Raw genomic sequence first — 12,946 nt, forward strand, 5'->3', positions numbered from 1 at the left:
TCTGACGTTAGAATTCGTAATGTCAGCGCACATTGTTTACTCAGAAAAAAGCTCTATATATAGAGTGGTTTCACGATGCATCTTTAATCGGCCATATTGGCGGCACTGAATGTAAACAATGCCACAGAACTGAACGAAACTTGTATATTTTGTCGACTATTGCTGCTAAAAATGGTCAATTATTGTCATGTTTTGGGCTGTACTAATTGGTTGGACCGGGAAAAAACATCTGGAGTAGCCTATAGACTGCCAAAACCTATAACAAGTCAAGGAGAAGAGAAGAGTGCAAAAAACAAACTGTCTGAGGAACAAAGGCGTTTGTGGTTGGCCAAACTGAACCAGGATTTTCCAGAGCAAGAATCTTGACAACATTTGTGTTTGTTCTTATCATTTCCACTCAGGTAGGTAGTTAGGTAGGTTAAAGATTAGGCTAATATCATAATTAATACTGCTTGTACCTACACTGTTAAAAATTGCTGTAAAAATACAGCCAATTTCCAACAGTAAAATACTGTTATTTCAATAAACAGTTTAATCCTGTAAATTTACAGTCCATGTTCCGTAAATTAATTACTTGTCGTAAATTTACAGCATTTATGTGTAAACCCATTTGTTTCTTTAAAAAAGCAGTATTGGGCTGTAAAAAATAGCACGTGGGGGCGGGGCATCTTCAACGCACTATGCAGTCTACTTTCGAACAGAAAGCAGTTCGCAACATTCATCAATGGTCTTAAAGAAGGACACTGTTCAAGGTAAGTTTATATCTTTACTGTTTAGTCTGTTATGTTGCTCCCAACCTGTACAATCGCCTTTTTCACGAGGTATTTTTGACTGTGCTCGAATCGAGTTTTGTCAGAGCTCTCAACGGTTGAGGCATTTCGCCTGCTAATGAATGTTCTCTGAGCTCCGATTATCACGGCGAACTATTTGCTTGATTAAAGTTAAGTTACCATTTAGAAATTAGTTTGGCTTTCATTTGTAGTAACCCTTAACTCGATTTACATGAATTTCTGATTCAGTAATGTTACATGATGCGAATCTTACAAGATGCATTAATGGTAACGTTATTCACATAATCTCGTGCACATAAAATGGAGAATAATTACAAAACTACTCTAAATATCATTATAATAATTAAAATTTAGTGGTCAATTTGTTTAGTTTCCATGAAAATAATGTAAATCTGTTAAAATTCCCAAAGCAAAATAGATATTTATGTATATTTTTTCGATTTAGTGCTGCGGTTAGGATGTTACCTGCGTGTTTTGTGAAATCCACAAGTAACTTACATAGTATTAAAAAGTCAAAGAGGTTCTTTTTGAAAGACGAGGCGGATATTCTCGACTTTTCGGCGCGAAACACGTTTTGTAGATTGACAGTTCTCAACAGCTGAGGCCTTACACTCAGCTGAATGTTCTCCGTGCTCAACGTCGAATTTCTTTGCTTGGTTTAAGATGACGAAATATTAATTTTTTCTTCTTTTTTCTAGGAATCATCTACTTGATGTTTTACTGAGCCCTAATCTTTGGTGAGTTTCACAGGCACGCCATGTATTTATTTGTGTATGTGGCGAGCAGGACGAGGTCAAGGGACATGAGAGAACACCGCAAGTCCGGTGGTGTGATTACTGATGATGAGTGACACCTGCGTGACACAGTCTCGTATCTCTCACAGAGTAGCGGAAGCATAAAAGGAGGAGCGATGACAATGAAGATCGAGAGAGGAACAGGCCTGATTTTATGTTGGGTTTTGTTATGGGAAGGAGGCGGGAAGCAGCAAACATTAAATTATTTTAATAAATAAACCAATAAAAAAAATAAAGTATAAGCCAGCAGCCCCTCACGGACGACTGCTGGCCACATAAAACAGAAACAAAACCCAACATAAAATCAGGCCTATTCCTCTTTTGATCTCCACTGTCGTTGCTACTCCTTTTATGCTTTTATACCGGTGCGTTGTGCAGGTGTCACTCATCAGTAATCACGCTGATGATGAACAGTATTTGCGCCATTCTCTCACGTCCCTCAAATTCGTCCCACTCGCCGCAGTGTTCTGACAAAGAAAAAGTAATACACTCCTAAATAATCAGAAAATTAAGAATATTGTGTAAACTTATTTTAAGTGTTGTGTATAATTTGAAAAAAAAAATTAAATTCATTTCAGGGAGGGCAGAGAACTGCACTGAACGCTGGATGGTTACCCTAGAGAGTCGTGTTGTTTGCAGAGGCAAGGTGGTTTCAAAGAAGACTGGAAAACTTGTCAGGAAGAAGTCTACCACTGTCAATCCCAAAGTTGCTTCTCTCCTGAAGAACTTCATCGATTTCGAATGGAACTTCGTCTAGGTAACTAAACTTAAATGCCCACTGACACTCACATTTGTGCAGCTTCATAAAAGAATCAACACATCTTAACTGCATTCATATTCAGTGAAAGTATCTGAACCCTTTGGAATTGCATGATTTTATGCATTATTTGTCATAAAATGTCTTCATCAGTCACATGTATAGACAAACAATTATAATCTTTCATGACTTTACTAAACACATCCCATTAGCCAGTGCAGTGTAAATGTTTTTGTTTTGTGATGGTTGTTCATTAGTACCTTGTTTGATTTGTTACACACAGCTAAACTTTCTCATCTTGTCTTAACCCCATAATCTTTCTGTCAAGATTATGTTTTTTATTTTTTTCATCTATGCTGTAACACACATTAGTTATGTACGATAATAAGATCATTTTATGTCTCTTTTAAAAGTCTTCGTAGACTATGTGATTACTAGTTTTTGACATGATTTATTTTACCACTAAGATTTTTTTTTTTCTTTCCTCTCAGATTTGGATTTCCTCTGAGAACAGATCAAAAGCTGATGTGGGACGTGTTGGCTGTTTTTTGCCTTTTCGTACGTTTTTTTTTCACCACATGGTTCTCTTGTCCTCTCAAATCCGGACTTCCCTCTTAATAAGGTTTCTTCTTTTTGCCTACTGGTTCCTTTTTTTTGTGACCCCCCCCCCACCCCCAACTGTTAATATATTTGTTAACCTGTTAGATGTTTTAAATAAATGGCAAACAATACTGTACCATAATCTATTTTCTTCATTTATTCCATTGAGTAAAATGTCTGTTTAGATAGTCTTTATACATTATGCTACATATAGGGATGTTAATAGATATCGGACAATAGAGTAAATAGAAAACAGTATTTATATTAAAACTTTTTTATAAATTATAGCTGGAACCTTTACTGCCAGTACTTAGTGAAATTAAAGCAGAGCTGTAAAATTTAAAACTGTAGAATTACGGTAAATGGCTGGAACCACAGCTGCCAGTATTTTACTGTAAAATTACAGCATTGTTGAAACCGTAAAATTACGGTAAAGGGCTGGAACCACAGCTGCCAGTATTTTACTGTAAAATTACAGCATTGTTGAAACCGTAAAATTACGGTAAAGGGTTGTAACCACAGCTGCAGTACTTTACTGTGAAATTACAGCATTGTTGAAACCGTAAAATTACGGTAAAGGGCTGGAACCACAGCTGCCAGTATTTTACTGTAAATATACGGGTGAATTTTTTACAGTGTATCTTTACCACCTCTTAACTTTAGTTTGTCAAGTCCTTCTCTATATGATTTAGCAGCTTCCACACGTTTTTCTGTGGTTTAGACATCATAAATTAGCAGAACAACATATTCAGTAGTACATTAACAGTGCAGTCAATGCTGTTGTTTACATCTGAGTATCTCCTATATGGCCGCGTAACCTCTATACCTATTCATGACCACTTCCGTGTTGCTATGGCACTTTGCACTCAAAAATATTATAAAAGACATGGTAGCATGGTCTAAGCACATAGTCCTGATCCTAACTAACACATAAACATACAGTGTTAGTTATGAGAGAAGTGGCTTATCAGTACAATAACACAACAAAGACAACCCAGCAGGCACCGGACGTCAATATAACGTCAGGTTGACGTTAGACATTGGAAAATTGAGTTGGCGTCAGTATTTGATGGCAATTTGATGTTGACTTAGCAATGCACAACCTAAAATCAACAAAAAAAAATCAACGTCAGTTGACAGGACATTAATTTAACATTGACAATAGACACTGAATTGACATTGAATTTTGGTCACCCAACGTCGCAACCAAAATTGAACCAAATATGCCCGCTGGCAATGAAGAAGAAATACCTTTTAATGATATTCAAAACCATGTAACGAAACACCTTTTCAAAATATTGAAATCTAAAATGATCAAACAAAAACTATAAACCATTTTTCGCCAAAAAAGAGCAAGTAGTTGTCCTTGTTTATATCTCTTCAAACTAGCACTGCTGGTAAGCGATAACAGCTCACTCTGGACTTTAGTTTATGACAGTGATATTGGTGTCGTTACCAAGCAGTGTGATCAGAGTTTCTCCTCCCTCAGACACACAGTGACAGAGCACGCGAGAAGCCAGCAAAGATGGTCCTGTAGCACTTTGCAAAATACATTTACTTGCTGAAGAAGGGAGATCGCTATTACAATCATGTCACGGTATCACAAAGCAGCCATCGATGGCTACTTGGATCTTTTGAAAGAAGCCACAAGGAAAGATCTGAACGCCCCGGATGAGGATGGCATGACACCCACTCTCTGGGCAGCTTACCACGGACACATCGAAGCTCTGCAGCTCATATGTAGTAGAGGGTGAGCACAGAAAACTCTGTACAAAACTTACGTTATTGTTTCTATGTTTAAAATCTATAAGAATAATAATCATTTTAGTTTAAGTCAATGCTATTCAAAAATGTTTAACAATGGTTGTCACCTTGCTTTGTATAAAGATGTACTTAAGAGGGACAAAAATAGCACTTTAAAGTCCAACTATTTGCATTAAGTGCCAATAAATATTAGCATTTACTTCACACTAAATAATATCCATGTTAAGTATGCTAAAGTTCTTTTTAATTACGGGGATATAATACATTACAACAGATTCTCCGGATTAAACTAGTTTTATGACCTTTGGGCGATTCCCTTTGGGCGAGTCTTTTTTACTTGTGTGCTTTATGAGTCAGTAATCACTCTTGTCTATGGCAAACTCACAGATCATAAATATTGCTACCATTTAAAATGGATGTCATTATTAAAATACCACTGAAACAGTCAGAGTTTCTCTCTGGGCAGCTGTGTGTCCTCCACTGACTTTCTTTCTCGCATGAATTGCTGTGTGCACCATTTGTAACGTTCCCAGAGCTCATGCCAAGAGTTTAATCAGCCAAATTAGTTATGCAAATCTGGAACAATAGGCCTCTTCTTCCTTCCACAGTTTATCAAGCTTAGAGTTTATTTATTCTGTGCAGCATTGGGGTTGATCACACTCATGATATAGAGCACTGATCTATGTCTCATAGATGTGCTCAATGTCAATTTAGACAGGGATGTTTCTTGTCATGGATGCTTAGGGATAGTCTGAAAGTTATGTTTCTCTCCATAATTAAAAAGAAAATTAGGCTTACTTTTCACCACCCATGTTTGTTTGCAGCTTGTGTGCCTCATCCACCTATCAACAGATGGTTTTTCTAAAGATAAGCTCTTGTAGATATTGTAATCAATCAGAGATTTTATGGGTGTACCTCTGGACTTTTATTTTACAGCAGGTTACATATTAACTGTTTTAGGCATGATATGAATTATGTGGAAATACTGTATGTGAGAGTGGAATTTTAATTGCTGCTGAGGACAAATGAGGCACCAAAGTGTCAAAGACTATAGTTACTTTTAAATTGTAGTGTCCATTTCATGCTCATTTACACATTCATCATTTCACTTGGCTCTTCTAGAATAAATTTACATGATTTAAAGGAGTAGTTCACTTTCAGAACAAAAATTTACAGATAATGTACTCACCCCCTTCTATGGTGCCCCCGAGTTTGAACTTCCAAAATGCAGCTTCAAAGGACTCTAAACGATCACAGCCAAGGAAGAAGGGTCCTATCTAGCAAACTGATTGGTTATTTTCTAAAAACATATACAATTTATGTACTTTTTGCAGTTTAAGTAACATTTGTAACATTTTGGAAGTTCAAACTCGGGGGCACCATAGAAATCCATAGTTTTCCTCAAAAAACATAATTTCCTTACGACTGAAAAAAGAAAGACATGAACATCTTGGATGAAAAAGGTGTGAGTACATCAAAATGGAAATTTATGTTCTGAAAGTGAACTACTCCTTTAAAGTCCATGATCTGTACAGTTTTGAAGCCCTCTTTGAACCCTAAATGTTCTGTTTCAGTTCTGTCTCTTTAAAGTTCTTCTGAAAAGCCAGCCTGTTGTGATTGGTCAACTTCTTAGTGCCGCTTGCGATTGCGGTCAATCTGTTTTCAGCTCCTGAGGCTTCATGAGCAGCTGTAAACAGTATTTTATCTATGATATGGCGTCAATATTGCAGACCAGTTTAGACCAGAGTCTGATAATAAGAGCGTCTTTTCAACATAGCAAAATAATTTACCCAACTGTTCTTTGAGGGCAGGCCAAAGCAGCCAGTAGGTGGCCATTGTGGCAATGTGTATTTGTAGTCATAGAAGTAATCTCAGGACTACAAATAAGGCAGTTCAGGCAAGTGTTTTCTGTGTTTACTCCTATTGATCTTTGCAACTTTGCAGATAGTTTACATGCCCAAACAGCTGTATTGCATATTAATAGAAAGGTCAAAAATATCTTAATTTGTGCTCAGAAGATGAATGAAGGACTTATGGGTTTGGAATGACTTGAGGGTGAGTTAATAATGACAGTATTTTAATTTTGGGGTAAACTGTGCAGGCCAAGAAGGATAACTATAGCTAGTAGAGTCCACAGCAATGAACGTCCAATGGTTTACTATAAAAGTGCAGCAGTTGTCTCTTTAAAGTCAGGTAGATTCTGACTGGCTGTCAATGTTTTTGTCATTCATCAGCTGGAATAAAAGTGAATCTAATCCTTTATGTTGTAGTAGTTGTGGTGTGAACCATACAAATAGTTATAGTTATAGTTATAGTTATAGTTATAGTTGCCATTATAGTTATCATCATTGGTATGAACAGGCTTTAATTCCCTTATTAAATTACAAACACTAAATATTTATACTACTATTGTGTTGTGGAAGAGATCCAGAGCCTTGCTGAATGCTTTGTAAAAACTAGGTTGTCCTGCGTTGCAGTGTCGAGATCAGCTCATTTGAGTCCAGACCAGAAGAGGGTCAAGTCCAATTCAGACTCGTAAAATTCCAATTCCAATTCAGTTCAGTATAAAAATGATTTTGAGGGATGAACGAAGCCTGGTTTCGGTGGATTGTATGTGTAAGTCAGCACACGTGACAAGACAAAAGCATGAGAATGTGGACTGATATGGACTTAGTCTAGTTTCAAGTAGCTTAAGTGATTGTGAAGGCATTTTTAGTTGGTTTTTAGGTTAGTATGTTTAACATTTAAAACCAAACCATTTTATTGTTCTAACCCTGATCAAGTTCCAACCTTCAGATCCTAATTAGTTGGTTCAGATGCAGGAAGTTAGTTCTCCAGGAACAGGGTTTGGCAGCCCTGCCTTAAAGGATTAGTTCACTTCCAAAATAAAACATTCCTGACAATTTTCCCCTCATTTTATCCAAGATTATTTTTCTTCACTCAAAAAGAAATGAAGGTTTTTGAGGAAAATATTTCAGATGTTTCTCTATATAGTGGACTTCAAAGTGGATCAGTGGGTTGAAGGTCAAAATTGCAGTTTCAAAAGGCTCTACACGATCCCAGACAAGGAATAACAGTCTTGTCTAGCGAAACAATCGGCCATTTTCTAAAAAAAATACTAATTTATATCATTTTTATCCACAAATGCTCATCTTGCACTAGCTCTGCAATGCACTTCTGCAACTTCATGCATTGCGTATATTGGAAAGGTCATGCATGGTTAGTTCTTTTTCTATGTACTCCAGTTCAAAAAGGTAGGGTAGGGTAAAAAATTCATTGACAAAAATGACAAAAACAACAAAATTTTAAGAAAATTTAAGAAAATGACCAGTTATTTTGCTAGATAAGACCCTTGTAGGACCCTTTGAAGCTGCATTGAAATTGCAATTTAGACCTTTAACCTGTTGGCCACCATTGAGGTCCACTATATGGAGAAAAATCCTGTAATGTTTTCCTCAGAAACCTTCATCAGAAAGAAATGAATGTCCTGGAATGGCATTGTGGTGAGTAAAGTATCAGAAAGTTTTTATTCTGGAAGTGAAATAATCCCTTAATCCTAAAAATGACTAATAATAATAATAGTAATGCAAGTAGGGTGGATTCAGGTTTATTGGGACAATATTTCCAAGTAATTTCAATTACAAAATGTGTCCCAATCAACCTGAATTTACCCTAGCACTAGGGAGTCGACCAATCAATACATTAACTGCTTGTTCATTTGTGTTTATGTCTTGTAGGGGGGATCCGAACAAAAGTGACATCTGGGGGAACACACCTTTGCATCACGCCTCTGCAAACGGTCACATGCAGATCGTCAGCTTTTTGGTGAACTTCGGAGCCAACCTCTTTGCTCTGGACAATGACTTCCACACTCCCATGGATGTGGCTGCCTCTCGAGACCACATGGACTGCGTCCGCTTCCTGGACACCTCTGCCGCCCAACAGACAGGCCAGAACGCCAAAAGGGTGGCGCGCCTAAAAGACCAGGCCACCAAAGATGCCGAGCGTAGGGTGAAGCAGTGCGAACGTGTCAAGAAGAGACATCAGAATAAGATGGACAAGATGTACCAAAGTGGCTCAATCTCGGAAGGAAGTTCCCTTTCCAGCTCGGGCACCTTGAGCAGCATAAACGGAGATCAGTTCTCCAAACTCATTGCAGCAGACGCCAATGGATCGATCTCAACGACAATCAAGGGAACCCTCCAGCGCAAATTTGGGAAGAAAGACAAAGGGACAGTGAGTAGACAAGGGGACGGCAATGTCATTTTTGTCAAACAAGACACCGGCTCGCAAGAGAAACCTGGTATTGCTGACGTCTTCAATGAGCAGGATGAAATTCAGGAAGATGATGAGGATGCAGAGAGAGATTCAGACGACGAGGGAGCTGGTCAGGTCAAGTCTATTTTCGAAAGACCTGGTTTGGGAAAAATGGTGTTCCGAAGGAACTTCTCCATGGAAATGGGCATGGACCCTGAAGACCTCCCCAGCGGGAATACAGAAGACCTAGGGTACCTCATCCGTCAAGAGTTGTTTGAAACAGTGGACGAAGGTGTGGAGGGTTTGGACGAGGATTCAGAGCTTCCGTGGAATGAAGAGGAGATCGGTCTGGATGAGGAAGAAGACACCTCACACTTGGATTCGTTCTTGGCATCGATCGGCCTGTTGGACTATGGTCCCGTGTTCACCCGTGAACACTTGGATCTTGACGCTCTGATGCTCTGCTCAGACGACGATCTCAAGGGCATCCGCATCCAGCTTGGGCCGCGCAAGAAGATTCTGGAAGCATCGACTCACAGGAAAGCTGTGCTGAAGCAGCCTGGCGTTATGAAGGACACGTTCCTTTAATAACATGAACCGTTCTCTCCTGCTATACACAAACATTTATAGTTTCTCTCAACTGACACTCCTTTGCCATCATGTAGTTCTTGTTTCATAGCTCACTTTCTGTGATTTGAATGATTGTATGAAGTAATACAGCTGTTAAACATGTCCTTATTGTAGTAAAGTAAGTTTAATCAATTTAATTAATTTTTCAGAATCAACCATTTTTTTCCAAGAACATGTTGATTGTTTTCATCTTTGAAATAAAAGCTGTAAATCTCTAAAAAATTGATGCCATTCATGTTTAGAGATCATATTTGTCTATCTATCTATCTATCTATCTATCTATCTATCTATCTATCTATCTATCTATCTATCTATCTATCTATCTATCTATCTATCTATCTATCTATCTATCTATCTATCTATCTATCTATCTATCAATCAATCATTTTGTTAGAGTGGTTAGTTAGTTAGTTGTATCTCAGACAAATAGCTGTCCTATCCTAACAAACCATACATCAATGGAAAGCCTGCAGCTTTTAGATGTTGCATAAAGCTCAATTTCAAAAACTGACCCTTATGACTGATTTTGTGATTCTATTTTCAGCAAAGTTAGTTTTTTAAGCAGTTTACTTGTATAAAAATAACTCAAGGCAGTTTAAACAATATACTGTATTTTATTTGTCAACTTATGTTCTGCTATTCTTTTTATTAGCTAACGTTCAACTATTTTTGAATTTTTTGGATCAATCATCAAAGCTCAGTAAATATTGGTCACAGACACAGAGATTGACTTTAAATTTAACTAAGCTGATTGCTCACTAAAAACTCCCACAGCTCATGTTTTCAAGCCATTTCAAGTATTATTTTGACATAACAAAGTGGTTATAGCTAAGTGTGTGAGTTGTTTAATTAGTTTTCCCATTAATGCTGTTATATTGTTTATTCAGACTGATTCAATTTATCGCACAAACAAATAACAGCTGAGCAAAACCAGTAATATCCAACCATATCGCGATGGAGGGAGGGTCTGTTAAAACTCAATGGTGTCAGGGATGGAAGGTGAGAGAAGGCGTGTTTCCATTACAGATTTGTGCAAACATTGGTGATATTTTATAAATATCGATTAAAAAGTATCACGAAATGTTATTTTTTTTATCTCGCCATAAGTCATGGCAACAGATTTTTGTGGGATTTTGGCTATATTTAATTGAATGTGACCTGTAAATAGCTGTTTTGCGAAATATCCCTTTTTCGAATGGCCAGAAAAACCATCTCATGCGAGCATAAAAACTTTTTTGCTATGGGAGTTTTTGGGCAATTGACAAGTTTCCATTAGGCATATTTTCAATTTGTGCAATTTAAAGGGTAATGGAACCGCAGCTAATGACTCTGACTCCCGCTGTTAAAAGTTGACTCGCGTTTCCATTACCCTTAAACTGCGCAAAATAAAATTGCGAATTGAAAATACGCTTAATGGAAATGCGTCATTAGCTGCGTTTCCATTACTCTTTAAATTGCGCAAATTGAAATTGCGAAAAATACGCCTAATGAAAACGCGTCAATTGCACAAAAACTCCCATATATCGCAAACAAGTTTTTACACTCACATGAGGTGGTTTTTCAGGCAATTTGAAAAAAGGAATGTTTCGCAAAACAGCAATGGAAACGTTTTTTTTTTTTTTCGCGTTTAGGTCACATTTGATTAAATACAGCCAAAATCACACAAAAATCCATTGCCATGACTTATCGCAAGAGGAAAAAAATACGTTTTAGTCGCATAACATCAGTTAATGGAAACACTGTTACTTTGCAATACCTTTTAATCGACATTTATAAAATATCGCCAAAGTTTTGCGCAAATCTGTAATGGAAACGCGTCTACTGTTTCTTTAGAAAAACTAGTGATTTATATTATTTTAATGTTTTATTTTATATTTTGTAATGTTGCCGTTTTATTTTTGTACTACAAATCTATGCCTGAACACATTATATATAGTATGACATTAATTTCTAATGTCCAATAACAGAAAAAAAAGATACAAAAGAGAGGCATCAGTTTTGTAATAACTTCATCTCAGATGCATTTGAGACTTAGGGACTAACGTCTGCAGCTCCAGAACCATGAGAAACAGCCACAGGTCCTTCAAGGAGAAAACAAACGGAACAGTTAGCTAAAAATACATCAAGTATGCAGCTGACAATTGCATACATTCACAATAGTGCGTACTTTCTTTTCCTTCTGGACTTCTGTTCCATTGCACTGGTGTTGACAGCTCCTACAGAGGTTTGTTCTAGATGTGAGACTAAAGGGTTGTCAGAAACAGCTGTGTTTCATTTAACCAGTTTCTGGTGGTTCTGTGTATTTTGCTTTGAATTTCAGAGAAATGTAACAAGTAAAACCTTGCACGGTCTCCTGCACAGATGCAACTACTTCTTCCACAGAGATCGTCAGCACTTCCACATCAACAGGCTCTTTCTGCAGGGCCTCCTCTGGTTTTAGTCTGCAGTTCTCCTTTGGAAGGTCTTCCTTTATCTCCCGAGTTGAAAACATCCATTGAAATACTTCCTGAGCAGCCTGCAAATGCTACCGAAGGCAAAGAAAAGGTCTCACTTCATTTGAAACAGATGCAATGAATTCACTTGTGTGTGTGTGTGTGTGTGTGTGTGTGTGTGTGTGTGTGTGTGTGTGTGTGTGTGTGTGTGTGTGTGTGTGAGTGTGTGTATGTGTGTACCTGGTATTCATCACGTTGTGGGGACCAAATGTCCCCACAAGGATAGGAATACCAGTAGATTTTGACCTTGTGGGGACATTTCTCAGGTCCCCATGAGGAAACAGGCTTATAAATCATGCACAATGAGTTTTTTTGATGAAGTAAAAGTGTGCACAATCTCCTGTGAGGGCTAGGTTTAGGTGTAGGGTAGGTGTAGGGTGATAGAAAGTACGGTTTGTACAGTATAAAAACCATTACGCCTATGGAATGTCCCCATAAAACATGTAAACCCAACATGTGTGTGTGTGTGTGTGTGTGTGTGTGTGTGTGTGTGTGTGTGTGTGTGTGTGTGTGTGTGTGTGTGTGTGTGTGTGTGTGTGTGTGTGTGTGTGTGTGTGTGTGTGTGTGTGTGAATTATGACTGTAAAGTGTGGGTCTGGGAAACCGGGCCAAAGAGTCTTTTTTTAAATGTTGGACCTGGTACACTTGTGCTAGCGAAAACTCTGAGTCCAGGAAGTGTTTGATTGTTGTTTTGTTGGTTAATATGATGTGAATGTTTAACCTGTTCAATGATTTTCAGATGCAGGTCATAAACATAGAGAAGTAGGATCTGATCTGTGTTGGACAGCCGATCAGTCGTTGTGAACAGCTCAGCCGACATCTGCAAGAGCCCAACAGTTGCTTATGGAGTTAAGTTAGCTAA

General features: G+C 37.8%; 1 protein-coding gene and 1 long non-coding RNA gene across 2 annotated transcripts; both read left to right on the top strand.

Annotated features, from left to right (window-relative positions):
* The first annotated feature begins 1,487 nt into the window (after positions 1-1,487).
* On the top strand, positions 1,488-2,947 carry LOC141341372 (uncharacterized). The gene is made up of 3 exons (XR_012356651.1): positions 1,488-1,528; positions 2,164-2,342; positions 2,834-2,947. It is a non-coding gene; the product is annotated as an uncharacterized lncRNA (long non-coding RNA).
* Positions 2,948-4,421: 1,474 nt separating this feature from the next.
* Positions 4,422-10,059, top strand: LOC141325329 (ankyrin repeat and SAM domain-containing protein 4B-like). The gene is made up of 2 exons (XM_073833938.1): positions 4,422-4,692; positions 8,444-10,059. The coding sequence occupies exons 1-2, from the start codon at positions 4,532-4,534 to the stop codon at positions 9,549-9,551; spliced, it is 1,269 nt and encodes a 422-aa protein (XP_073690039.1). The 5' UTR covers positions 4,422-4,531; the 3' UTR covers positions 9,552-10,059.
* Positions 10,060-12,946: the final 2,887 nt, after the last annotated feature.

This window comes from Garra rufa, chromosome 1 (genome assembly GCF_049309525.1).
Source record: "Garra rufa chromosome 1, GarRuf1.0, whole genome shotgun sequence".
Lineage (NCBI taxonomy): Eukaryota > Metazoa > Chordata > Actinopteri > Cypriniformes > Cyprinidae > Garra > Garra rufa.